Source organism: Carcharodon carcharias, chromosome 5 (assembly GCF_017639515.1).
Source record: "Carcharodon carcharias isolate sCarCar2 chromosome 5, sCarCar2.pri, whole genome shotgun sequence".
NCBI lineage: Eukaryota > Metazoa > Chordata > Chondrichthyes > Lamniformes > Lamnidae > Carcharodon > Carcharodon carcharias.
The window spans coordinates 53,133,602-53,160,897 of NC_054471.1; the positions used below are offsets into that span (position 1 = coordinate 53,133,602).

The window sequence follows — 27,296 nt, forward strand, 5'->3', positions numbered from 1 at the left end:
CTGAATGCAATTTGGACTGCTACTTCACTGCAGAACTGTGCTTCTCTGTGCGAAACTATAGAATGACACAGTGCAGAGGGAGACCATTAGACCATAGCGCCTGAAAGAGCTATCCAGTTAATTCCACTGTTTTGCTGTAATCCTGCTAATTTTTCTCCTTCAAATATTTATCCAGTTCACTTTTGAAAGTTACTATTGAATCTGCTGTACCACCCTTTCAGGATGTGCATTCCAGACCATAACCTGCTTCATAAATTTATTTTCTCTCATGCCACCTCTGGTTGTTTTTGTCACTTATATTAAATCTGTATACTCTTATTACTCACCACTGCCACTGGAAACAGTTTCTCTTTTATTGACTCTATCAAAACGTTTCCTGATTTTTGAAAATCCCTGCCAAATCAGAGTTCTCTTTTGGGGTGAGATGCTAAGCCAACTACATGTTTTTTTAAAACTCAGCAGGTCTAACAGCATCTGTGGAGACAAAAAAAAAGAGTTAACGCTTCTTCAGCTCTGAAGAAGAGTCATGAGGACACGAAATGTTAACGCTGTTTTTTTTTCCTCTCCACAGATGCTGTTAGACCTGCTGAGTTTTTCCAGCATTTTCTGTTTTTGTTTCAGATTTCCAGCATCCGCAGTATCTGCTTTTATATACATGTTTGTCATCTCTGGTAGGGCCAAAATATCCCCAGGTAGTGCTTTATGAAGATCAGGAGATTTGTCCTGATGTCCTGGCTAACATTTATCCTTCAACCAATGTTGATAAATTATCTGTCATTCTCCTTGTGGAACATGCAGTGGGGAATTTTGCTGCCACGTTTAGTTACATTACTGAAGTAATTGCACTTAAAGGAGTCCATTTGCTGTGAAGCATGTTTTATTTTGTATGATTCTGAGATGTGTGCTTTACTAACAAGGCTAGGATTTATTGCCCACCCCTAATTGCCCTTGTAGGCAGTGGCCGTCTGCCTTCTAGAACCATTGCAGTCCTGTGTGCTGTTAGGGAGAGAATTCCAGGATTTTGACCCAGCAACGATGAAGGACAACCATATTGTTCTTGGTCAGAATGGTATCTGAATTGGATGGGAACTTGCAAGTGGTGGTGTTCCCATGCAGCTATTTCCCCTGCTCTTCTAGGTGGTAGAGGTTGTGGGTCTACATGGTGCTGTCGAAGGAACCTTGACCAGTTGCTGCAGTGCATCTTCTAGATGGTGCACACCACAGTTACATTCTGCTTGGGAGTGAATGTTTAGCTGATGGGTGGGATGCCAATCAAGTGGGCTGCTTTTCCCCTAAGGTATAAAGCTTCTTGAATGTTGTTGAACCTGCATTTATCCAGGTAAGTGGAAAGTATTCCATCACACTCTTGACTTGTACCTTAGATGTTGGACAGGCTTTGGGAAGTCAGGAGATGAGTTATTCTCTGCATATTTCCTAACACCTGATTTGCTCTTGCAACTACAGTATTTACATGGTTAGGTAAGTTTCTGGTTAACTGAGACCCCCCAGGATATTGATGGTGTGGGATTAAGCTGGATGTTAATAAAGTTAAGAGGGATGTTAATGAAGCTGAAATTCGACGTGGCTAGATTCTCTGCTATTGGAGATGGTTATTGCCTGGTACTTGTATGAATATTATTATATGGATGCTCACTGAGATTTCCTTTGTCATCCTTTTTTCTCTTCACAGACAGTACTTTGCCTTCTTGATAGTGGTGCAGATATTAACCGGCCTAATGTTTCTGGAGCTACCCCTTTGTATTTTGCCTGCAGGTATTGTGGAGTTTTTTTTTAGGATTACACTGCCCACTAATTTATTTAAATCTGTTCAGTTTCACATTAGATATTTGTAATTGTATTATGTTTGTAGAATAAGTTTGACTTTGGATTTAAAAGTTCTTGAACCCACTTTAGATTCCTTAAGTTGTGTTATGACACAGCAGTTAGTAAAGGCTGAATTGTTTAAACTGTAGAGGAAAACTTGAACAACTGTCATAATGTATATTTTCAATTCGTATGTTTGAGATGCAGCTCTGAATTCAGGAATAAGACCTCGAGGTGTTTTATATAAAACTAAATTAAACATTTATTAATTTAACAACAAACTAAACATATACACATGTCTACAAATTGCTACCATAAGAACTTTTAAACAAATCCCCAAATTAATCACTCCCAAGTAAACCTCCACCAAGGCAACAGTAACCCATAGATTTTAAACAGACACCAGGCAAAGCGCATTTGACCGTACGAATTCAAAATGAGGTTTCTTGCAAGTTGGTTCCTTTGCAGACACAGTTGTAGGCTTACAGGCTGGTTAGGTCTCAAATGCCTCTGCCTTAAAATCCTCAAAGAACTCTAGCAAATTTGTCAAACATGATTTCACTTTCACAAAACCATGTTGACTCTGTTTGATTACGTTAAGCTTTTCTAAATGTACTGCTATTTCTCCCTTAATAATGGACTCTAGCAAATTCTAATAGATTCTAATAAATTCTAATAAATTGATTTCCACTGAAATGGAATAACTGTCTGCTGAGTTTAAAGATGAACAGCTCTAAACAGGAGCTGTGAATAATGTCATCTATTCGTAGTTTTGAACAAAGTAAACCTGTGTTACTGTTTCATAAATACCAACAAGTCAAAACCAAAATCCATATTTGTATCATGTGTTTGCTCCAATAACATCATAGTAAAGTACTTACATCTAGTTATTAGATCGAAGTAAGCAACTAAACTACCATTTTGTATCTCTTATACTAGTTCCAGTACAGCTTGAAAAATCACAGAATAAGCTCTTTTAAAAGCTCTGACTGCAATGAAATTTTCTTTCAGCATTATATATATTGCTTCTTAATCACAAGTTCATCAATTTGTGAAACTGCCTTTTCAGAAGTGAAAGCTAAAACAAAAACTATAACCTTTCATGCAAAGTTGATAGGCCAAGAAAGTTACAGAACAGATTGAAGTCTAGGCAATGGCTATTGCCTCCATGCAGTTCATCAAAGTAGAAAGCTTATTCTGGGGCTCCAGCTTTTGTTGCAGATGTCAAGAGTATCTCTTAAAATGGAGATCTTTCAAGTATAGAAGCAGTTCATTCTAACTGTATCTTGCTCTAGCTTTTCTCTTGACTTTCTCTTGCCTAAAGTCTTTCATTTGACTGTCAGGTGCTGATCAATATTCTGTACTATCCTCAACTGTGCAGAGCCAGAACCTAAGCTGGTGGCTTTGATTTTCAGATCAATTCATGATGCTTCTCCATCAGATGTATGGTGTAGCTCTGTTCATGATGAGGCTGCATTAGCTGACCAGATGACTGTTTTTGGGTATCTAAAAGCATAAATGCAGAAAGGCCAGGGTATAAGTCAATTGGGGTGGGTAGAAAGCAAGAGCTCCATGGTCACAGCCATCTGCAGCTTGTATTTCATGTCAAATGGCAGGATGGGGGTGAGGTGGAGTTTGAGAAGAGGCATAAGGCTATCCTGAATGTTCTTGGCAACACCAGATACAGAGCTTCAGTAACAGCCGTCCATGTGATATTGCACACCTTCTCTCCTAGGGTGCTCAGTCAATGCAGATATGTCTATCTTCTGCCAGTTCTCACTGCTCCCTGTGGTTATGAGCCATCTTATCCTGCAAGAGAGTGGGAAGAATGTCAGTGAAACATAGAAAGATAGAAAATAGGAGCAGGAGTCGGTCATTCAGTATGATCATGAAGGATTTTGGGAGGAAATGAGGAGAAACTTTTTCTAGTGCCAGAAGGTTCAGTAACCCGAGGGCACATTTCCAGAAGAGCCAGAGGCAAAATGAGAATGTTATCATGCAGCAAATTGTGATCTGGAATGCATTGCCTGAAAGGGTGGTGGAAGTAGATTCAATAATGTTCAAAAAGTAATTTGATAAACACTTGAAGGGGAAAATTTTATTGGACTATTGGGAAAGGAGGAGAGTTGGAGTAACAGAGGGCGCTGGTGAAAAGTGACTGAAGCATTCTGGGAGAAGTCATCGCAGCTACTGCAACTCAGGAGGGAATCGAGGAGGACCCACTGTCAAATAACGGAATAGCCCCAAACATTATATTACCGTAGTGTTTCCATCCCTCCCTCCTCCTCAAACCTAAAAAAAAAAGGGAGGAAGAGACAGTGCCTTCAGGAGTGCACCAGACCTGCGAGGGACACTCTTCTGAAAGTGGATTTTAAAGAAAAAGCAGCTGATTGGTGAGTAAATCCTGGGAGCAGACTCAGAGGGAGGAGCACTGGAGCGGTGAGTATAAATCTAGCTTACCTCAGGGATTCGCGGCCTTGCCTCCAGGGAGCAGAGTCGGAGGGAGGAGCACCGGAGCGGTGAGTATAAATCTAGCTTACCTCGGGGATTTGTGGCCTTGTTTCCAGGGACCAGACTCAGAGGGAGGAGCACCGGAGTGATGAGTATAAATCTAGCTTACCTCGGGGATTCGCGGCTTTGTCTCTAGGGAGCAGACTTGGAGGGAGGAGCACCGGAGTGGTGACCTCGGGGCACAGTATAACTGAAGCAAAAACTGAAAAAGTAACGTCACAGGAAAACTGTGACCTGATTGGTTGGTAGGAAATCTGCACCAAATTTGAAAAAAAAAACACTGCAAAGCTAATTAATAAATTAATTATCTAAGTAGAGATGGCTGGGCAGGTGATGTGCTGTAGCTGTATGATGTGGGAGCTGGCAGATCCCATAGCGAGCCGCAGTGACCACATCTGCAGCAAGTGTTGGTTGCTGGAGGAACTCCGGCTCAGAATTGATGAGCTGGAGTTGGAGCTCTGGACGCTGCGGCACATCCGGGAGGAGGAGAGTTACCTGGGCGCTTATCAGGAGGCGGTCACACCCGGTAGATTAAGTACCACAAGTCCGGTCAATGGTTAGGGTCAGCAGGGTGTGACTGCAAGTGAGGCAGGTAGAGGGGTCCTGTGTTCAGGAACAGAGGAGCCTCAGCTCTTGACCTTGCCCAACAGGTACGAGGTACTTGCTTCCTGTGTGGATGAGGAACAGGGCTGTAGGGAGGATGAGCCAGCTGACCACGGCACCGTGGCACAGGAGGCCATTCAAGAGGGGGGAGCAAAAAGACCAGTGGTAGTTGTAGGGGATTCTATAATTAGGGGAATTGATAGCTTCCTTTGTAAGCAGGATCGAGAGTTCCACATGGTATGTTGCCTGCCCGGTGCCAGGGTGAGGGACATCTCTGACCGGCTTGAAAGGATATTGGAGAGGGAGGGGGAGGATCCAGTTGTTGTGGTCCACGTCGGGACAAATAACATAAGTAAGACTAGGAAAGAGGACCTGTTTGGGGATTATCAGGAACTAGGAACTAAATTAAAGAACAGGTCCTCAAGAGTTATAATCTCCAGATTACTACCCGAGCCATGTGCAAATTGGCATAGGGATGTGAGAATAAGGGAAGTAAACATGTAGCTAAAGGAGTGGTGCGGGAAAGAGGGGTTCCATTTCATGGGGCACTGGCATCAGTATTGGAACAGGAGGGACCTGTACCGTTGGGACGGTCTCCACCTGAAACGATCTGGGACCAATGTTCTAGCAAAAAGTGTAAATAGGGTGGTCAACAGGACTTTAAACTAGAAAGTTGGAGGGGGGCGGGAAGGGTAAAACTCCAAGAAGTATGACTAATGGGAAACAAAGCAGCAGGTTAGCGTGTGGGGGGGGTAGATTCAACTTCATGGAAAATTATGAAAAAACTGAAAAGAAAGGAGAGCCCAGGAGAGGCTATTAAAGTCTCCAGAACACAAAAAAGGACAGAGTGTTTGGAAAGGGCTAGGAATCTAACTTCAAGCACATCAGATAAAGGGACGGCAATGAGAAAGGGGACGGGAAATACAAGAATGAAGGTGTTGTATCTGAATGAACACAATATACAAAATAAGGTAAATGAGCCTGTGGTGCAGATTGAAATTGGCAGGTATGATGTGGGCATCACGGAGACATGGCTGCAAGGGGACAGGACTGGGAGCTAAATATACAAGGATATACATCCTATCGGAAAGATAGGCAGGTTGGCAGAGGGGGTAGGGTGCTTTGTTAGTAAGAAATGAAATTAAATCGATATCAAGAAATGATGTAGGGTCAGATGATGTAGAATCTGTATAGGCAGAGTTGAGGAACCGCAAAGGTAAAAAAACCATGGTGGGAGTTATGTACAGGCCTCCGAACAGTAGTCAGGATGGGGGGCACAAGATACACCAGGAGATAGAAAAGGTGTGTAAGAAAGGTAAGGTTACAGTGATCATGGAGGATTTCAGTATGCAGGTAGACTGGGAAAATCAGGTTGGTAGTGGATCCCAAGAAAAGGAATTTGTGGAATGTCTACGAGATGGCTTTTTGGAGCAGCTTGTGATGGAACCCACTAAGGAACAGGCAATTCTAGATTTAGTGATGTGTAATGAGGCAGATTTGATAAGGGAGCTTAAGGTGAAGGAACCCTTAGGAGGAAGTGACCATAAAATGATAGAATTTACCCTGCAATTTGAGAGGAAAAAGCTGGAATCAGATGTAACGGTATTACAGTTGAACAAAGGCAACTACAGAGGCATGAGGGAGGAGCTGGCCAGAATTGCCTGGGAGATGAGCCTAGCAGGAAAGACAGTGGAACAGCGATGGCAGGAGTTTCTGGGAGTAATTTGGGAGACACAGCAAAAATTCATCCCTAGGAAGAAGAAGCGTACTAAAGGGAGGACGAGGGAACCATGGCTGACAAGGGAAGTCAGGGACAGCATAAAAGCTAAAGAGAAAGCATACAATGCGGCGAAGAGCAGTGAGAAACCAGGGGATTGGGAAGCCTACAAAGACCAACAGAGGACAACTAAAAAAGAAGTAAGGAGGGAGAAGATTAAATATGAAGGTAAACTAGCCAGAAATATAAAAAAAGATTGCAAGAGTTTTTTTTAGATATGTAAAGGGTAGAGAGAGGCAAAAGTGGAGATTGAGCCGCTGGAAAATGACGCTGGAGAAGTAGTAGTGGTGAACAAAAAAATGGCGGAGGAACTGAGTAGGTACTTTGCGTCAGTCTTCACATTGGAAGACACGAGTGACATCCCCAAAGTTCAAGAGAGTCGGGGGGCAGAGGTGAGTATGGTGGCCATTACCAAGGAGAAGGTGCTAGGAAAACTGAAAGGTCTGAAAGTGGATAAATCACTTGGACCAGATGGATTACACCCCAGAGTTCAGAAGGAGATAGCTGAAGAGATAGTGGAGGCATTAGTGGTGATCTTTCAGGAATCACTGGAGTCAAGGATGTCCCAGAGGACTGGAAAATCGCTAATGTAACCCCCCTGTTTAAGAAGGGAGTGAGGCAAAAGACAGGAAATTACAGGCCGATTAGCCTGACCTTGGTTGTTGGTAAGATTTTAGAGTCCGTTATTAAGGATAAGATTTCTGAATACCTGGAAGTGCATGATAAAATAGGGCAAAGTCAGCATGGTTTCATCATGGGGAGGTCACGCTTGACAAATCTATTAGAATTCTTTGAGGAGGTAACGAGTAGGTTAGACAAAGGAGAGCCAATGGATGTTATCTACTTGGGACTTCCAGAAGGCCTTTGACACGGTGCCGCACAGGAGGCTGCTCAGTAAGGTAAGAGCCCATGGTGTTAGAGGCAAGGTCCTAGCATGGATAGAAGATTGGCTGTCTGGCAGGAGGCAGAGAGTGAGGCTAAGGGGGTCTTGCTCAGGATGGTGGCCGGTGACTAGTGAAGTTCCGCAGGGGTCAGTGTTGGGACCACAACTTTGCACTTTATACATTAATGATCTTGATGAAGGAACTGAGGGCATCCTGGCTAAGTTTGCAGATGATACAAAGATAGGTGGAGGGACAGGTAGTATTGAGGAGGCAGGGAGGCTGCAGAAGGATTTGGACAGGTTAGAAGAATGGGCAAAGAAGTGGCAGTTGGAATACAACGTGGGGAAGTGCGAGGTGATGCACTTTGGTAAGAGGAATAGAGACATGGACTAATTTGTAAATGGGGAGAGAATTCAGAAATCTGGAGTGCAAAGGGACTTGGGAGTTCTAGTCCAGGATTCTCTTAAGGTTAACTTGCAGGTTGACGTGGTAGTTAGGAAGGCAAATGCAATGTTGGCATTTATTTCGAGAGGACTAGAATATAAAAGCAGGGATGTGTTGCTGAGGCTTTATAAGGCTCTGGTCAGACCACATTTAGTATATTGTGAGCAACTTTGGGCCCCTAATCTCAGGAAGGATGTGCTGGCCCTGGGGAGGGTCCAGAGGAGGTTCACGAGAATGATCCCAGGAATGAAAGGCTTAACATATGAGGAACGTTTGAGGACTCTGGGTCTATACTCGATGGAGTTTAGAAGGATGAGGGGGGGGGATCTGATTGAAACTTACAGAATACTGAAAGGCCTGGATAGAGTGGATGTGGGGAAGATGTTTGCATTAGTAGGAGAGACCAGGACCTGAGGGCACAGCCTCAGAGTAAAGGGAAGACCTTTTAGAACAGAGATGAGGAGAAACTTCGTTAGTCAGAGAGTGGTGAATCTATGGAATTTATTGCCACAGAAGGCTGTGGACGTCAGGTCATTGAGTGTATTTAAGACTGAGATAGATAGGTTCCTGATTGGTAAAGGGATCAAAGGTTACGGGGAGAAGGCGGGAGAATGGGGTTGAGAAACTTATCAGCCATGATTGAATGGCAGAGCAGACTCGTTGGGCCGAATGGCCTAATTTTTGCTCCTATGTTTTATGGTCTAATGATATAGCTCTTTTGAAGTGTAGTATATAATGGGCTGGGTGGCCACCTTTTGTGCTGTAATATCTTCCAATTCTATGTTGATTGATCTGCAATACCTTTCCAGTATTTTCCAATTTTATGACCGTAAGCACTTCAAGGGTCCTTTAGTGATACCAGAACAGTGTAGACTTAGAAGTAACTAATGGACTTAAAACAAAGCCTGTCAAATTCTTGGTCTGGTAATGTCCCTATTGACTGAAAAAGTTAACATTATGTACAGACAGTAATGATGCAGAGGTATTTAGTTAATGACTGTCCAGTGAATACTGGAGCCAAAATGAATAGGTGTATTATTTGACTGTGGTGCATTGTTCTACCACTGAGTGTTTTATGTTTGAGAGCGATTTATTAAAGACATTTAAATATTGGAAATATTCAATAATCGCTGCACAAAGATACTGTGATTTGGAGACACTGTGATTTGCTGTCTCCAATGTAATCGGACACAGGTTCATGTAATTTTCCCTCTTCCTACTTGATTTTTTTGATTGCTTTTGGTGGGTTGCTGAGCAGCTTCCTTACTGTGAGAAGGTAGAAGTTAAGTCTTCCAGATCATTGCACAACTAAAAGTTCAAGGCCAGCAGTGGCACAGGCCTGGGAACAGACTATCTGTCTCATAGTTCAACTGAGTGTCAGTCTGTTGTTCAGAGAACTAAAAAGTAAGTATTCCCAGGCTTTTCTATAATATAGTTAGCTATGATTTTATATAGTTTATTGCATTGAAGTTCAGTTCATGGTATGTTGACCATGTTGTATTTATTTTTAAGAAAGCATTTTTTAAAAAAAGTTCTTTATATTTTAAATCAAGAGTTTTAATATGTAAGGTTGTTAACATTTAGTGTTTTTTACAGTTTGCAAGTACAGAAACTTTCTCAGTAAGAAAATTAGTTGAGCTGTTATTCTAAGTAGTTTCTCAATTGCTGCAGGGGAATTTGGGGTCACAATCATCCTACAAAATTCCATGACAATGTTTCAAGGTGGTCAGCCAAAGCAGCATTACAAGAACACTGAATTGAAAAATGTAGGCAATTTCTACTACCTAAAATCAATGATCTCAAGTAAAATGAAGCTTGATGAGGAGATAGCTGCTCAAGCTGGTAGCGCTACTACAGCATTTGGCGAGCTTTGGGCAAGAGCCTAGAAAAATTCCAAACTCTCAATTGCTACACGGATATGAATCTGTAATGCTTGTGTGCTAATTAGACTGCAGCATGGTGCTGAGCCTTGGGCTTCATATCAGAAGCAGGAAGGCATATTGAATTACTTTCATATGCGTTGCTTGAGAAAGATCCTTGGGATCCATTGGCAGCATAGCATCCCCAACACAAAAGTACTTCAGCTTTCCAACTCTAGGTACAATGGCATTTAGAGTGAGTTAAAAACAGAAAATGCTCAAAACTCAGCAGATCAGGCAAGCCTGATGAAGGGTCACCAACCTGAAATGTTAATGGTGTTTCTCTGTCTACAGATGCTGCCTGAGCTGCTGCGCATTTCCTGTTTTTATTTCAGATTTGCAGTATTTAATTTTGGGTTGTTTGTGGAATGGATGATGGTCGCCTACCAAACGATGTACTGTGTGGAGAGGTTGATGGTGCGAGTAGACACATTAGGTGGCCAAAACTAAGATAAAAGAATTCGTGCAAACGAGATATCATTTCATGCCAGATTGACTTCTACAGCCTGCATTTGACAGAAGCACTTGGCACCAAAATATCCACACTGGAGAATGGAAATTTTGAAGAACTACTTACTGCCACAGAAAATGCCATCACAGGAAGGAGTGTGCGGCAGTAGCCCCTGCATCAGTGAATGATGACTTGCAATGTACCCACTACGTACAACATTGCTTGAATTGGACTGTATCCCAACCTAAACTCTCAGCAGATGAGCAGTGGATATGAATGACTGGCAAGAATGCGAATTCAGAATAACAATCTGTATGGCATTTGTTTGTATGGCATTTATCTAGTTGAAAGTATTCTAGGCACTTTGTGCCTCCTTCATTTGGAGGTTTCTGTTGGGAACTACCACTGAAACAAAGCAAAGTGGATATTACTTGTAGTACTTGTTATAAGGTCCACCACTTAAGGTCTGCCCTTTGGCGTCCGATGTGCATATTCCCTGTTATTGGGACCATTGACATAGACTTCTGCTCAAATTTGCATTTATTTCATTGCTGACTTGCAAAAGAACCTGTACTCAGATTTTCCAGAGGCAATTTGGCAACAAGAAGAAGAAACTCCATTACTAAAAACAGTAATTTAAGGTACCATTGAATAATACAGGTTTCATGCAGTCCAGTTTTCTTGTTTTTTTTTCTTTTCCCACTGAGTACTGGAATTAAAAAAACACACACACTTTCATGCTACCTAGTCCTGATACTTATCTTGAACTTGCGATGAAACTGTGTATATATAGATCATCTGGTAGTGATTTGGAGTAGATATTCTGGCTGATTTCTTTTCCTCCTTCCCCAAAACTCAAGCCGCTCAGATCAGATTTAACATTCCAGTAGCAGAATGAGCATGGACCTAGGGGTGAACCATGGACACTCCTAGCTCCATATCATATCTGTATTCTGAATTTATTCTTGACTATATCATATATTTTCTACAAGTGAGTGCTACAAAAAACGAGCTGAGTTGATTTAAAGCACAATATAATGAATAGGCGTAAATTTTGAAGTTGACTAATTTACCTATCAATTTATTGCAGTCATGGCCAAAGGGACACAGCACAGATCCTAATTTCAAGGGGAGCCAAGTATTTACCTGACAAAAATGGTGTTACTCCACTGGATCTTTGTGTACAGGTACAAACTGAACTTCTGGCAATGTGATTAGGAAATATACTATGCTTTTAATTTTACAACCAAGGGAGGAATAGAAACTGGATTCTAGACTGTTGAAGAATATTTTTCAGCAGTAGAATAAGCTTTGTTACATGCGAACCAGGAGCAGGAGTAAACCATTCAGCCCCTCAACCTTGCTCTGCCACTTGATAAGATCATGGCTGATCTGACTGTGACCCCACCCCACTCTCCTGTCAGCCCCCCAATATGCCTTCATTCCCTGCCAATCAAGAATCTATTTGACTCTGCCTTAAAAATATTCAATAACCCTGCCCCCACGGCTCTCTGGGGACGAGAATTGCACAGGCTCACGATCCTCTTAGAGAAAAGATTTCTTCTCATCTCCATCTTAAATGGGGGAGACACCTTTATTTTTAAATGGTCTGTCCTAGATCTAGTCTCTCCCACAAGGGGAAACACCTTTTCAGCATCTACTCTGCCAAATTCACTCAGGATCTTATGTTTCAATAAGATCATCTCTTATTCTTTTAAACTCCCAGCAAGTACAGGGCCAACCTGTCCAACCTTTCTTCTTAAGATTATGTCTTCATCCCAGGAATCGTTGAGTGAATCTACTCTGAACTGCTTCTAAGGAAATTATATCCTTTCTTAAGTAAGGAGACCAAAACTGTATACAGTACTCCAGATGTGGTCTTACCAATGCCCTGTACAACTACAGCAAAACTTCACTACTTTTATATTCCATTCCCCTTGCAATAAATGACAACATTCCTTTTGCTTTCCTAATCACTTGCTGTATGTGCATACTAACTTTTTGTGATTCGTGTACCAGGGTTCCCAGATTCCCCTCTGTACCATAGAGTTCTACCATTTCTCTCCATTTAAATAATATGCTGCTTTTTGACTCTTCCTGCCAAAGTGGACAAGTTCACATTTTCCCACATTGTACTCCAACTGCTAAATTTTAATCCACTCACTTAACGAATCTGCATCCCTTTGCAGGCCCCTTATGTCTCTTTCACAATTTATTCTCCTACCTATCTTTGTGTCATCAGCAAATTTAGCAACCAAATGTTATATCCCTTCATTCAAGTCATTAATATAGCTTGTGAGTAGTTGAGGCTCCAATACTGACTCCTGTGGCGCTCTACTTGTTACATCTTGCCAACCCAAAAAGACCCATTTATGCCTACTCTCTGCTTCCTGTTAGCCAACTAATCCTCTTTTCATGCTAATATGTTACCCCATACATCATGAGCTCTTATTTTGTGCAATAGTCTTTGATATGGCACCTTGTCAAATGCCTTTTGGAAATCTAAGTACGCCAATCTACAGGTTCCCCTTTATCCACGTTGCTTGTTACTTCCTCTAAGAACTCTAATAAAGTAGTCACACAATTTCCCTTTCACAAAGCCACATTGACTCTGCCTGATTGCATTGAGATTTTCCAAGTGCCCTGCCAAAGCCTGCTTTATAATAGATTCCAGCATTTTCCCTATGACAGATGTTAAGCTAACTGGCCTGTAGTTCTTGCTTTCTGACTTCTTTCCTGAACAGAGGAACTGCATTCCCTATTTTCCAATCTGATGGGATCTTCTCTGAATCTAGGGAATTTTGGAGAATTAAAACCAAGGCATCTACTATCTCAGCAGCCAATTCTTTTGAGACCCTAGGATGAAGTCCACCCGGACCTGGGGACTTGTCTTTAGTTCTAATAATTTTTTTCAATACCCTTTCCCTGATGATTAATTATAATTTCTCCCTCCTTTTCACCTCTTGATACACACTTTTTTGGGTTGTTATTTGTATCTTCTGCAGTGAAGACAGATGCAAGACATTTGTTCAATTCATCCGTCAATTCCTTATTTTCCGTTATTAATTCCCCTAGACACTCTGTAGAGGACCAACACTCACTTTGGCTACTCTTTTCCATTTTAAATATCTGTAGAAACTCTTGCTATCTGTTATATTTCTAGCTAGCTTTCTTTCATTCTTTAAGTTTTCCCTCCTTATTTTTTAGTCATTTTTTGTTGGTTTTTATAATCCGTCCGATCTTCTGACCTGCCATTAATCTTTGCGGAATTGTACACTTTCATTTTGATGCTGTCTTTAAGTTCCTTAGTTAGCCTTGCATGGTGCATCCGACTCTTCCCCTTTCTCACTGGAATGTATCGTTGCTGAGTGTTATGAAATACTTTCTTAAAACGTCTGCCTCTGCATCGCTACTGACCTCTCCCTTAACCTAATTTCCTAGTACACTTTAGTCAGTTCTGTTTCAAACACTCATAATTGTGAACATACATACAAACATACAAATCAGGAGCAAGAGTAGGCCACTCAGTCCCTCGAACATGTTCCACCATTCAATAAAATTATGGCTGACCTGATTATGATGTCAACTCCACATTTTCACCTATCCCTAGTAACTTTTCATCCCTTGGTTAGCAAGAACCTATTTAGCTGTGCCTTAAAAATATTCAAAGACACTGGGCAGAATTATCTGCCTGTCAGGCGGGCGGGTCCAACCCAATCTCCGGCGGGCAGGGAGCTGATCTCTGCCGGAGAAGCGAGCCCCACTGCCGTTTCTCGTGGGCGGGCCAATTAAGGCCCGCCCAGTGTGATGTCCGGCAGGAAGCACTTTGCACTTCCTGTGCGGGCGGTGGGTTGGGGGTGGTGGGGGGGGGGGGGTGGTGATTCCCCAAAAGCGAGAGTGCGCTCTTTCGTGCATGCACACGAGGCTAAGTGCTGCCTCAGGGAGATCGCTGACACTTTTACAAATATTAAAAATAGAGAAAAAATTGGCCATTGACAGGTTGGCGGACCCTCAGCTGATTGGCCCGCCTTCCTGAAAATTTAAATGGGCGGGGATGACGTCGAAGGTTCCGCCCCACGTCATCCCCTGTCATTTTATGCGTCGGTGAGTGGGCCCTGCCCCCTGCTCGCCGAAGGCAATATTCTGCCCACTTTCTACCCCCTTTTGAAGAAGAGTTCCAACGACACATGACCCTCAGAGAAAAAAAATTCTCCTCATCTCTGTCTTAAATATGTGACCCCTTATTTTTAAACAGTGACTCCTGATTCTTTATTCTTTCCCAAGAGGAAATATCCTTTCCACATCCACCCTGTCAAGACCCTTCAGGATCTTATGTTTCAATCAAGACGCCTCTTAATCTCCTCAGCTCCAGTGGATACAAGCCTGTCCAGCTTTTCCTTATAAGACAACCCTGCCATTCCAGGTGTTAGTCTTGTAAACCTTCTCTGAACTGCTTCCAACACATTTACATCCTTCCTTAAATAAGGAGACCCAGTACTGTACACAGTACCCCAGATGTGGCCTCACTAATGCCCTGTATAACTGAAGCATAACCTCTATTTTTGTATTTGATTCCTCTCGCAATAAATAACATTCTATTAGCTTTCCTAATTACTTGCTGTACCTGCAAACTAACCTATTGTGATTCATGCGCTAGGAGACCCAGATCACTCTGAATCTCTGAGCTCTGCAATCTCTCCCATTTCGATAGTCTGCTTTTTTATTCTTTCCACCAAAAAGGACAGATTCACATTTTCCCACATTATACTCCATTTACCAGATCTTTGCACACTCACTTAGCCTAACCATGACCCTTTATAACCTCCTTATGTCTTCACAAATTAATTTCCTACCTTTCTTTGTATCATCAGCAAACTTAACAACCATACCTTCAGTCCCTCCGTCCAAGTCATTTATATAAATTGTAAAATGTTAAGGCCCCACCAATGATCCTTGTGGCATATCATTTGTTACATCTTGCCAACCAGAAAATGACCCATTCTACCATCCATGCCAGTATTTTACAGCGATATGTTACCTGACACCGGGTAGGCAACACAGCTTTCTGGACTCTTGCTCTTTGCTGCAGAGAACAATATCAATCCCCCTCACTATATTCCCTATTATCACTACATTCCATTCCCCCCCCCACCGAAATGGCTTCCTGTACCGCGGTGCAATAGTCAGTCAGCTCATCTACCCTAGCCCCACTCTCATCCAGACAAGTTAAAAGAACCTCAAAGCTGAGGTTCCTGCACTCCTGTCCTCTGGGTCCCCTTACCTGCTTCACTCACAGTTACACCCACCTGTCCCTGACCACTGATCAAATCAGAAGACCCTTTCCTAAGGGGCATGATTGCCTCCTGGTTCAAAGTGTCTAGGTAACTTTTGCCCTCTCTGATGCATTGCAGAGTCTGCAACTCCGCATCCAGCTCAATATCAGCTGAAACACCTCGAGCCACAAACACTTAATGCAGACATATTTTCCCTGGATCACAATGGCATCCAGGAGCTCCCTTATTGGCCTTGTTGCCCTTATTTAAGTTTAAAACACTACTCTTAGACCCTTTCTTCTCTCCCTCAAACTGTAAACCATACTCAGTCATATGATCAATGTTACCTAGAGGTGCCTTTACTCGAAGGTCATGAATTAATCCTGCCTCATTGCACATTACCAGATCTGGAATAGCCGGCTTTCTGGTTGGCCCAAGAACTTGTTGCTCTAAGAAATTGTCCTGAAAGCACCCTGGGCTGAATTTTTCTATCGGCAAGAAGGGGGCGGGCCCCGTTCGCTGACGCAGGATGACGGGGGGAATCCCCGACATCATCCGGCCCCATTTAAATCTTCAGGATGGCGGGGCCATAGCACGATCAGCTGTCCGCCTGCCGACCTGTTAATGGCCAATTGAAGCCATTGATAGGATATTTAAAACAATTAAAGGACCTGCCTGTCCAATCTTAAGCTTGCTGGGAAGGCCGGGAGCCCCGGCGGGCTTCTGAAAAAACATGAAACCTCATCCACTGGTGGGATGAGGTTTCGTGTCAGTTTTTAAAAAGTTTATTAAAGTTTTTGTGCAATTTATTAACATGTCCCATCTCGTGTGACATTGTCACATGAGGGGGACATGTTAATGACTTTTTTATTTTTCTATTTTTAAAGTTTGAAAACCTTTCAGCGATCTCCCTGAGGCAGCACTTTGCCTCTGGGAGATGTGTGCTCTTTCGTGCGCATGCGCACAGGAAGCGCATAGCGCTTCCCAGCCGACATCATGCTGGGTGGGCCTTAATTGGTCTGCCCACTTAAAATGGCAGCTGGGCTTGCTTCTCTGGCAGGGATCGGCTCCCTGCCCGCCCGGCAGGCAAAAAATTCAGCCCCCTATGAAATCATCTTCCAGGCTCCCTCTGCCAATCTGATTCATCAAATCCATATGTTTATTAAAATCTCTGTGATCATCACTGTGCCTTTCTTACAAGCATCCTTTTTTCCTGTATACCTTGTCCTACAGTGTAGTTACTATTCAGGAACCTATAAACTACTCCCACATGTGACTTCTTACCATTGCTATTTTTTATCCCTGCCCAAACTGACACTACACCTCGAACTTTAGAGCTAGGGTCATTTCTCTCTGTTGTGCTAATGTCACCTTTCATTAACACAGCTACCCCTCCACCTTTCCTCACTTTTAGTGTCATGAATCCTTGAATATTCAGGTTCCAGCCTTTGTCACCTTGGCTATTATTTCTATCTGAGTTGACAATTCATGCATCTTGTTACAAATGTTACATCACATTCAGATACAGAGCCTTTAGTTCTATCTTTTTACTATTTTTGCCACTTCCTACCCTTATCTGCTGGTTCACTCCTTAGTTTGTCTACTTTGTCCCTGCCTGCCATGATCTGATCATTATTACATGTAGTGAATTATGAAATGGTTCTCAATTCTGAACTGAGCTGTGGAGGAATGTACAGTACTGCTTGTCCATCTCCTATTACGTCTGTTGGAATAGATAATTTATGTAGTTTGGCCTAGGTGAGCCAAATAGCCTTTTTCTCATTTCTCAATCTGTGCTTCACAATGGAGTTTTTTTTCTGTGAGTGTCCCTCTTTGCTTTGGTGTGTTTCCTGGTATATGGAACAGGATTGATGGCATCTAAGCATTGGGTTATCCTTTGTCCCTTCTTCCCCGACCGACCTCCCTTCCCCTCCACCCCACTACTCAGCCAAATTTCTCACTACACATCTGGTATGTAATTACGATCCCCTTGCAGATTGAAATGTGTGTGTTACTCTTTCATCACCTTTGGGATAGGTTGTTTTAAGCTGTTCTCATTAGCCTTAGCTCTACCAACTTTGCCCAAACCCATGTCCTCTCCCAATGTTCATTTTTGCTGTGTTGACCTCTTATACCCTTCAGTTCATAGTATTACGCATTATTTATAGTACAGAACAGGCCATTCATTCCAACAGGTCTGTGATGCTGTTTAATAACACATAAGTCTCTTCCCCACCTTTCTTCATCTGGCCCCATGTTTAACATAGTCTTTAATTATTTTCTCAGTCATGTTTATCTAGCTTTCCCTTATATGCATCCACAATTAAGCCTTGTGCTACAGTGTTTCACAATCTTTACCCAGAAAGTGGTTAGAAGTTTCTCCTGAATTCTCTGTTGGATTTATTATTGACTTATATTTATTGCCCCTTGTTCATAAATGCTTATATATTTTTTCCATTTTACTTTGGAAGTCATGTGATGACAGTAGTTCAACAGTTATTTAACTAGCCTGAGCTGGCAGGCTTGAAATAAAAGTTGCTTGCAATAGAATATCTTTTAGTCCCTTATAGAAAATATGCAATTCATTGGTAAAGCAAATCTTGCTGATTAAAGCCCATGCAGTTAAAGGGGCAGTAGGTTCAAAATTGGCTACAAAACAGCAAGGAATAATGAATTATTTTTCAGACTGGAGGAAAGTGAATTCAAAATTCACCTTCTTGCCTATACAGTCCATTGGGGATTTGTTCCACTCTCTTGGCAGTTTTCTCCCACTCCATTTTGAACTCTCCTTTTCAAACTGTGATTGCTTGTTGCTCACTCATTGCACTCCACAATTGGGTAGGAGGGTGTGGGGAGAGGGTGAACACTGTCAGGGTGACAATTTCATTTCAAAACAGCGTAAATCAGTGACCTGGAGACAGACCTTGAAAGGGGTGTGTCTTCAGTTCATGACAAGGAGCCATGGCTTTGCTGGAACTGTGCTCGCCACTTGGGCTTCAGACTCCGCTCATCGCTAGAGCCAAGACCAGAAGGCTCTTGGTAAGTGGGCAGTTTAATTCGCAGTCACTGGGTGTGCCAGCTCGGTGGCTGAATGGAAGATCTGGGCCATTATGTAATTACATGTTATTAAGTTGATTGACGTGAACAAAGACAAGTTTAAAAAAAACAAAATGTAACTTTTCTATGTTTGCAACTTTTATTTTGGAAAGCACTACAGCTAGCCTTTTTCATGAGAACTATTTTTTAATTGGTGCACACGACCGATACCTTCTAGAGCATTGGTTATTTTCCTCCTCTTCCTGCAATGGTAACACCAGGCATGGGTTCGGTCTGTTCTGAAGGCACTACTGAATTCTTCTAAAGTCCTTCAAGACTTTAAACAGCTAAGAATAGCTTGCAAGTTCCAGTTGCTGCTGAACAGTTCTTTAAACAGCATACAAGACTTTAGCTATTTTACTAAGCCTTAGTTGATCAGAAAGAGGAGCGATTTAGATTATGGTACCATTGATGTTTGGCAATAGGCCAACTATGTTTTGTATATACAGGCCATTATCTTGGCCTTTTCACTAATATCTGTATGAAGATTTACAATTTTTTAAACTTATTTGAGAAACTAAATAATCAAAAATATAACTTCTTATGATCCTTTTGCCTCTTCAGGGAGGGTATGGGGAGACATGTCAAGTTTTAATCCAGCATCATCCCAGACTGTTCCAAACGCTTATTCAGATGACTCAGAATGAGGATATCAAGGAGAACATGGTAATGTTCTTTTAACTTAATTCATGAGACTAGTTACGGATTTTAAATGTCCTGTGTAACCTACTGTATAGAATAAAATATGCAAACAATGATGGACAGAAAAGATGCTCTTGTCCATCCAGTCTGTCCCATACAATATCACCTATACATTGTCCACACCAAGGGATCGCCTGGAAGTGGCACAAAAATGGATTTAAAAACTCAGGCCAATTTGGGGGAAAAATAAGAAATTCCCCTCCCCTATAAACAAAACCATAGCGATCAAAGTTTGTCCAGGAAATGGTCCTGGCCCCGATAATTCCTTGTACTATCTATCTTTTACCTCCCCAGTCTGAACAAATTCAACCTGTACTTGAAGGAATGCAGCAAATTTGATGGCCATTGCACGAGCCAGTAGCCTGTTTCCAGAGCCCACTATTCTGTGAATATAACCATCTCCTGACATCCAAACCTAGATCTGAGTTAATACAAATTAAAATTTTGATCCCCTGGTCCTTACCTCCTGGTATTTAACTGGAACAAATGGTCAACTTGATTGCCTTCATTATCTTATAAACATCAATCAGATCACCCCATAGCCTGTGTTGTCCATAGAGTCCCAGCTTTTTTCTGTCTGTCTTGATAATTAAAATGCAAAAAGTGGGTATTAGTCTTCTGGCGCTCCCTCTGTACCCTTTCTAAAATCTCAATATCAGGCACCTTGCAAAGAGTCCAAAATAGTTTTCCAACTGAGCCCTGACCAAGGTCTTGCACAAAAATAACTTGCATTCTAATTTAGCATTCTAAAAATACTAAAGCTTCCCCAGGTGCTTCACAGGAGCATTATCACACAAAGTTTTAACTTGAGCAACACAGTGGTCCAAGGGATAGGTTTCGAGGAGCAGCTTTAAAGGATAAAGGAGAGATAGATAGGCAAAGAGGTTTAGGGAGGGAATTGCAGAGTTTAGGGTGTGCACAGCTGAAGCCACAGCCAGCAATGGTGGAGTGATTAAAATCAGGGATGCTCAGGCCAGAATTGGAGTGCAGGTACATCAAAGGTTAGAGGGCTGGAGGAGGCTGCAGAAATTAGGGAGGGGAAGCCTTGGAGGGATTTGAAAACAAGGATCTTAATGTTGATGGCTACTGGTTAAGCAGCACAATGTAGGCCAGTGAGCACAGTTTAACTTTATTAAGGATGCAGGATGGGAGACAGACTGGGCAAACCATTGGAATAGTGAAGCCTACAAGTGACAGGGGCATGTGTGAGGGTTCCAGCAGAAGATATAGTGAGGCATGGATGCAGATGGGCAATGTTATGGGTGTGGAAATTGGCAGTCTTAGAGATGGTGCAGCTGTGTGGTCAGAAGAACAATTTGGGGTCAAATATGACACTGAGGTTATATAGATGGTGAGAGTAGTCTGGTTTAGCTTCAGACAGTTGCAAAGGAGAGGAATGCAGTTGGTGACTAGACAACAGAGCTAGTGGTGGGATCTGAAAACAGTAGCTTCAGTCTTCCCAATATTTAATTGTATGAAATTCATGCTCATCCAATACTGGACTTTGGACAAGCAGTTTGAAAATTTGCCAATCCTGGAGAAGTCAAGAGAGGTGGTGGTGAGGTAGACTGGGTTAGTGTACATGTAGAACCTGCTTTTGGACAGTGTTACTGAGGACAAAATAATATGCTCTGCCTTACAGTCAATAATCCTATAAATAAATACACTCCAACACCCTACTTGCTTTAGCTATTGTTTTATGGCACTGCTCATAAAATTCAGAGGTCTATGCACTAGAACACCCAGATCTCTTTGCCCATTTTCTTTAATGCTTTTCCCAAAGCATGCATACATGAATTCATCCTTCCCATATGCATAAAGCTACATTTTCCAAATTAAACATCTTTTCACAGTCATGAACCCAGTTCCCCCAAAACATCAAGATCTGCCTGAAGTAACTGAACATCGCCTACAGTCCTAACACTTGCACAGAGCCTGGCATCATCTACAGATTTGTCAATCATGTCCCCAAAAATTACATCTAGGTTATTAATAAAAAATAGTAAAGAACAGTGTTCTCAACACCAATGCCTGTGGGACACCAGTCTCCAAACAGATCCAAATCCATCTATAATTACTTTCTGCCTATGTTCTTCAGACAGTCCTCAATCCAGCTCAATTATTAACACTAATACCAGTGGCTTCTATCTTGTATAGTGAAGCCTCTTGTGTATTATTTTATCAAAAGCTTGAACAAATGCACCAAATCTCTGAGCAATATATAGTGCTGACACTGCTTAATGTAGCTAAGGCTTCAGATGTTAATTATAAATTCCAGTATGATTGATCTGTGTAATTTTTAATCTTTCACTATAATTTAGTATTACACCATCTTAAGAAAATCTTTGGGCAATGTTTTGTATTTTATGAATTTAATTTCACAAAATCTTTTAATAACCAAGTTTATAACCTGTAAATTCTGCTTTTTAAAAATTGTGGAATCTGATTTTAATAGCATTTGAAGTTAAACTTCTTGAAAATGGAAACCTCTAGGAGTGCGGTTGTTTTGATAGATATTCAGGAACTTTAAAAGCTGCTGCAATTTTTCAGTTAAAAAAGCCTGCAGCCATTACTTTTTAATTCTCTTTGGACCACCCATCTATTTCTGTAATTAGAACATTTAAGCAGGGAGACCTGTTCAATCTTAACTAACTTCAGAAGAAATCTGTTTCCTAATACTTATGCATCTTTGAGAATGATCAAGATGTATCAGCATTAAATTGTTGCAAGCTAATTTTAACTTTGAGCACCTGGTTACTTTGCAGAAAGCTTCGTTATTTGTCATTCATTTTGTGTTTCATAAGCATTTTAGATTGGTTTCTTTTCTTTTTAGCTGCGTCAGGTTCTTGAGCACCTGTGTCCACAGAATGAAAGTCAGTATCAGAAGATTTTGACCAGTCTTGCTGAAGTTGCTACAACAAATGGTCACAAGTTGCTTAGGTGAGTTAAGAAGTGCAGTTGGACCCAAATGCAGTTTTGACTCTAATTTCAGTCCCTTCAGCACGGCTTACCAATAGCATTTGAAGAGGAACCTGTTAGTGGAAGGTTAAATACTAAGTAATTACATGGATCTCTTATGGGGAATTGGCCAAATTTTTAATTTCAAAATCAGTTTTTTCTCGCTTGTCCATGCTTCTAATGCAAACCTGGGTCACTGGCCCTTCAATAATTCTTTTGTGCTGGGTGATCAAATTATCATTCTTTCTCCAGAACAATGGAGGGCCAAAGGCCGGTTCACTTACTCCTCCAGCTTAAAGTACTTAGATCTGATAAATCATTATGGTAAACAAAGAAGCTATGGGACTGGGTTGTAATAGGGAGCTTTGTATAGTAAATTTGTTCTAAAAAATTGTTTGAGCCATTGAATATTATGACTAAGATCAAGCAACAGTTTCTTTGCTAATGGCTCCAGCAGGAATAGTGTGGCATGCATCTGAGTTTGCACTGTTGTAAAATTATTGTAGGGAAGACTCAAATACCATAAGCTTGTTTTCATGTTGAATTACCTTTCAAACATGAATAAAATGGCCAATGTGTAAGATTGAACAATATCCATGCTTTGAGTACAAATTATTTACAGAAATTGAAAAATATTAATCTTTGCAAAATAATTAGTGTTGTAGGACAAAATATTAAATTTGACTTATTTTCCTCCTCCTTCAGTATATCAAGTAACTATGAAGCTCAGATGAAGAGTTTGTTGAAGATAGTGCGAATATTTTGCCATGTGTTTCGGCTAGGCCCATCCTCTCCCAGTAATGGAAATGACATGGCTTACAATGGAAATAAAACTCCGAGAAGCCAAGTTTTCAAGGTCAGAAAAATATATGACGTTATTAGGAAGATTGAAGTAAAAGAGATGAATTTCACAAAGCATGCAAACATTAATCAGACAACTCTTGAAAAAGAAGTAAGTTTGGTTGACGGAGTATATACACATTAGCAAACTATGTGAAACTTAAATTGTCACTTGCAAGTGCAGAACTTGAACATTGCTGGAAAAAGAGAACATTGATAAAGCTTTTCATCTTGCAATTAGCAGGACAAGAATGCCAAATTTCAAATGAGCTCAACAATTTATACTACCGGAGAAAAGGGTGCTGATTGGTTGACATGTTGACTCTGGCTGAGGTGTTGCCATGTAGAAAGTAATGGGGAACTATAGGCTCCCCAAGCTCCTGGATAATGTAACACAAACAAGGCTTGAACATATTTCTTTTGTTTGCAAAGAATAGGTCCCAGTGTATGAATGTATGTCGTTTCTGGCAAGCATAAATGAGCCATATTATGAGCTGGACTTCTTACCTTAAGTTATTTGTTAGTATAGGTATTAGAGCTCGCCAGGATTGTTCAAGTCGCAGAATTGCATCCAGCGGGAGACATTTTGTTTTGGATTTTGCAAGTGTGGGCTGGCTGAGTACGGACTGTAGTCTGTCAATTAAACGAGCAACCAAAGAAACACGATGTTGGATTTGATCAGCTAATCGTTGGGACAGACAGCCTGCGTATCTGGCATCTCGCCAGCAGTGAAATTATACATAATGGTGTTGAACTGTGTGGTGGCAAAATGTCTTTTTGGACTGACGGCAGCATCCTGTTCGTGGAAAATACCACACTCTGCTTTCTCCATGGCAATGCGTCAACCAATCAAAAGTTGACTTGCCAACCAATTAACAACCTTTTCTCCTATAGCATAAGTTATTGTGATTGTTTGAAATTTAGCATTCTTGCATTTGTCTTACTGAATGCAAGATGAAAAGCTTCAGCAACATGTCTCTTTTCAGCAATATTGAAGCTTAAATTCTTCTTTAAATGAACAATTGATTTTTGGTGTGGCCTCAGTTGGAAGTTGCTATGCCAATTTATCCTTTAAAAAATTACTATATGGATTTTTTAATGTAGAAAATCCTTTCTATTAATTTTCAAATTTAAATCTCTTCAGTTTCTTGGGTACAGCAGCTTGTAAATTTTGAAGCAGCCTTTAAGGATTTCTAATTGATCTACATTTTAAAAAAAATTTGTCCTTCGTTAATGTTGTATTACTCAGTTTCGTCCTGTGCATTAATACAATGCATACCTTTTTTCCCTTTATTTTTTGATGTTCAGAGCAGGGACACCCATCTGAGCTTTGTTTTGTCTTTATCCTTTTTTAGTAAGCTTTTATATTAACATTGAAGTTTGAGCCTTTGCTCAGAGGTATCGCTCTTGCCTCTGAGGCAGAAATTCAAGGGCTCAAGTTCGATCCTGGAGACTTGAACACCTAATCTAGGTTAACACTTCAGTGCACTTCTGAAGGATGCACAACCTCTGAGGTGCTCTCTTTCAGATGAGATGTTAAACAGGTGGATGTAGAAGATCCATGGTGATATTTCAAGGAAGAGCAGGGAAGTTCTTGTGGTGCTCTCGCTCATATTCATCCCTCAACCAACATCACTAAAAACAGACTTTTAAAAATCTATTCTTTCATGGCACATGGTGTCATTGGCAGGGCCAGCATTTGTTGCCCATCCGAATTGTCCTTAAACTAAGTGGCTTGCTAGGCCATTTCAAAGGACAGTTAAGTTGTGGGCCTGGAGTCACAGACGAGGCAAGGAAGGCAGATTTCCTTCCCTAAAAGACATTAGTGAACCAGCTGGCTTTTCACAACAATCGATGATAGTTGTCATGATCACCACTACTGATCCTAGCCTTATATTCCAGATTTATTAATTTTAAATTCCACCAGCTGCTGTGGTGGGATTTGAACCAATGACCTCAGCATTTGCCTAGTGCTCTGGATTACTAGTCCAAAAACATCACTATGCTACCATCTCCCCCTAACTGGCAGATTAATTAGTCATTATCTCATTTCTGTTTTGGGACACAAATGTGCACACATTGGCAGTCTTATTTTCTCACATTACAGTAGTGACTACACTTCAAAAGTACTTAATTAGCTAAGATGTGCTTGGACGTCCAAAGATCATGAAAACTGCCATATAAAATCAAGTTATTTTTTAGTAATTTAGTGCTAGAAAGAAGAGAAAGACTTATATAGATTTATAAAGACTCATAGTGTTTTCCATAACCATTGGGCAACTCAAAGCACTTTATAGCCAAAGTAGTACTTTTGAAGTGTAGTCATTGTTGTAAAGTAGGAAATGCGGCAGCCAATTTGCACACAGCAAACCCCCGCAACAGCAATATGATAATTCAGAATCTTTCTTTGTGATGTTGATTATAGGATAGATATTGGGCAGGACATGGGAGTAATTCCTCTGATCATCTTTGAAATAGCACTACGTGATTTTTTTACATCTACCCTAGTAGGCACATGGGTCCCTGGTTTACTCTCATCCAAAAGATGCCATCTCTGGCAATGCAGTCGTCCCTCAGTACTGCAGTGGCGTGTCAGCCTTAATTTTGTGTTCGAGCTGGACTTGAACCCAGAACCCTGTGACTCAGGAGAGAGTGCTACCAACTGAGCCATGACTGATGCAAACTGTTCTTTGACAAATTGTTGATAAGAGATATATAATAGAAAAAAGCAATTGTGACATTTGTGCACACTCAACTCCTCCTCTTGAACTTGCCCATCAGATGTCTTGATGGAAGGAACTTGCCTTGCTTGCCAGATACTACTTAAATGTTACAAGCTAGCACATTGTTATTATGTTTAGCATTGTGGTTCAAACAGGACTGTACCATCAAAATAATTGTGTAAAGCATACAGACCACCTAACGTAAACCTAGACTTTTATAGGACAACGTTAGTTTCATTTATATAGCGCATTTAATACAGGAAACTATCCCAAGGTGCAATAAGTGCACAATAAGATGAAAATTGTTTTATAAGCTTGATCAAAAAGGTAAGTTTCAAGGAGGGCCTCATTCTCTCCCCTTTCTCTTTTTTTCCTTTCCCACTCTCCTCAGCAGGCTGCTGGATACTGATGAAGGGTGATTTATCCTGTAATCCAAAGGTCATGAGAACAATTGTAACATTTATAGCATAGTCTGTGATTGAACCTGGGCCCTCCTTAATTCACCAGGCTGAAACTGCATTCACTAACTAATATCAAAAAAACAATCTTTGTGTTCCCCAGGAAAGCTTATTGTGATTTATTCTGGTTCCATATATTTTTGTAAACCTACCATTTAACATTATGGGAGCTGAAGCATTTCACTAGTGACAAAGTTATAAAGAGCTGCAGGCTTTTCGATTGTTTCTTCCCATTGCGTTACTATGATTCTAATTGCCACATTCTATACTTGCTAAGATTGAAGCAATAAAAGCAAATAGAATCAAATATAGTAATTAATTGGCATTCTTGCATTGTTACAAAATAATTTCCCAGATGACAGCTCAGTTATAAAATTAACTTTTCACAGTGATGGTAATATTTTTCTTTCTCTGTCTTCATAGCCTTTGGAACTACTGTGGCACTCGCTGGATGAGTGGTTGGTTCTTATTGCCACAGAATTGAAGAAGAGTAAAGAAGACTCTGAAATGGATGCCAAAAATATCACTTCCATTTTATTGAAACAAAGAGCTCAAGAGCAGCAGGAAGTTGTCACTACTCAGATGTTTAAAACTGTGAGAAAAGAGACCTTGGAAGACCAACATACAAGCTTGGAGCAGCTTGAATATGATGACAGCACTACACAAGATGCCAGTTCAGATGGTCTAGATGTAATTTCTATGACAGCAAACCGACTGAGTGCAGTCATCCAGGCCTTTTATATGTGCTGTTCCTGTCAGATGCCTCAGGGGTGAGAATAATTCAAAAGTTAGGTTGTTTTGAGTCATAGTCATTGTATTTCTTTATCCTCTGC

General features: G+C 41.1%; 1 protein-coding gene across 6 annotated transcripts in view; it reads left to right on the forward strand.

Moving 5' to 3' along the window:
• Positions 1-27,296, forward strand: part of hace1 (HECT domain and ankyrin repeat containing E3 ubiquitin protein ligase 1) — a 90,712-nt gene that overhangs the window by 22,150 nt on the left and 41,266 nt on the right. For 5 of the 6 annotated variants that reach the window (XM_041188073.1, XM_041188075.1, XM_041188071.1 and 2 more), the window contains 6 exons: positions 1,691-1,773; positions 11,504-11,600; positions 19,347-19,448; positions 22,318-22,424; positions 23,148-23,394; positions 26,887-27,233. In XM_041188073.1, coding sequence (XP_041044007.1) covers positions 1,691-1,773; positions 11,504-11,600; positions 19,347-19,448; positions 22,318-22,424; positions 23,148-23,394; positions 26,887-27,233 — 983 coding nt within the window. The remainder of the gene's footprint in view (positions 1-1,690; positions 1,774-11,503; positions 11,601-19,346; positions 19,449-22,317; positions 22,425-23,147; positions 23,395-26,886; positions 27,234-27,296) is intronic. The other variant, XM_041188072.1, reaches the window with a different exon arrangement.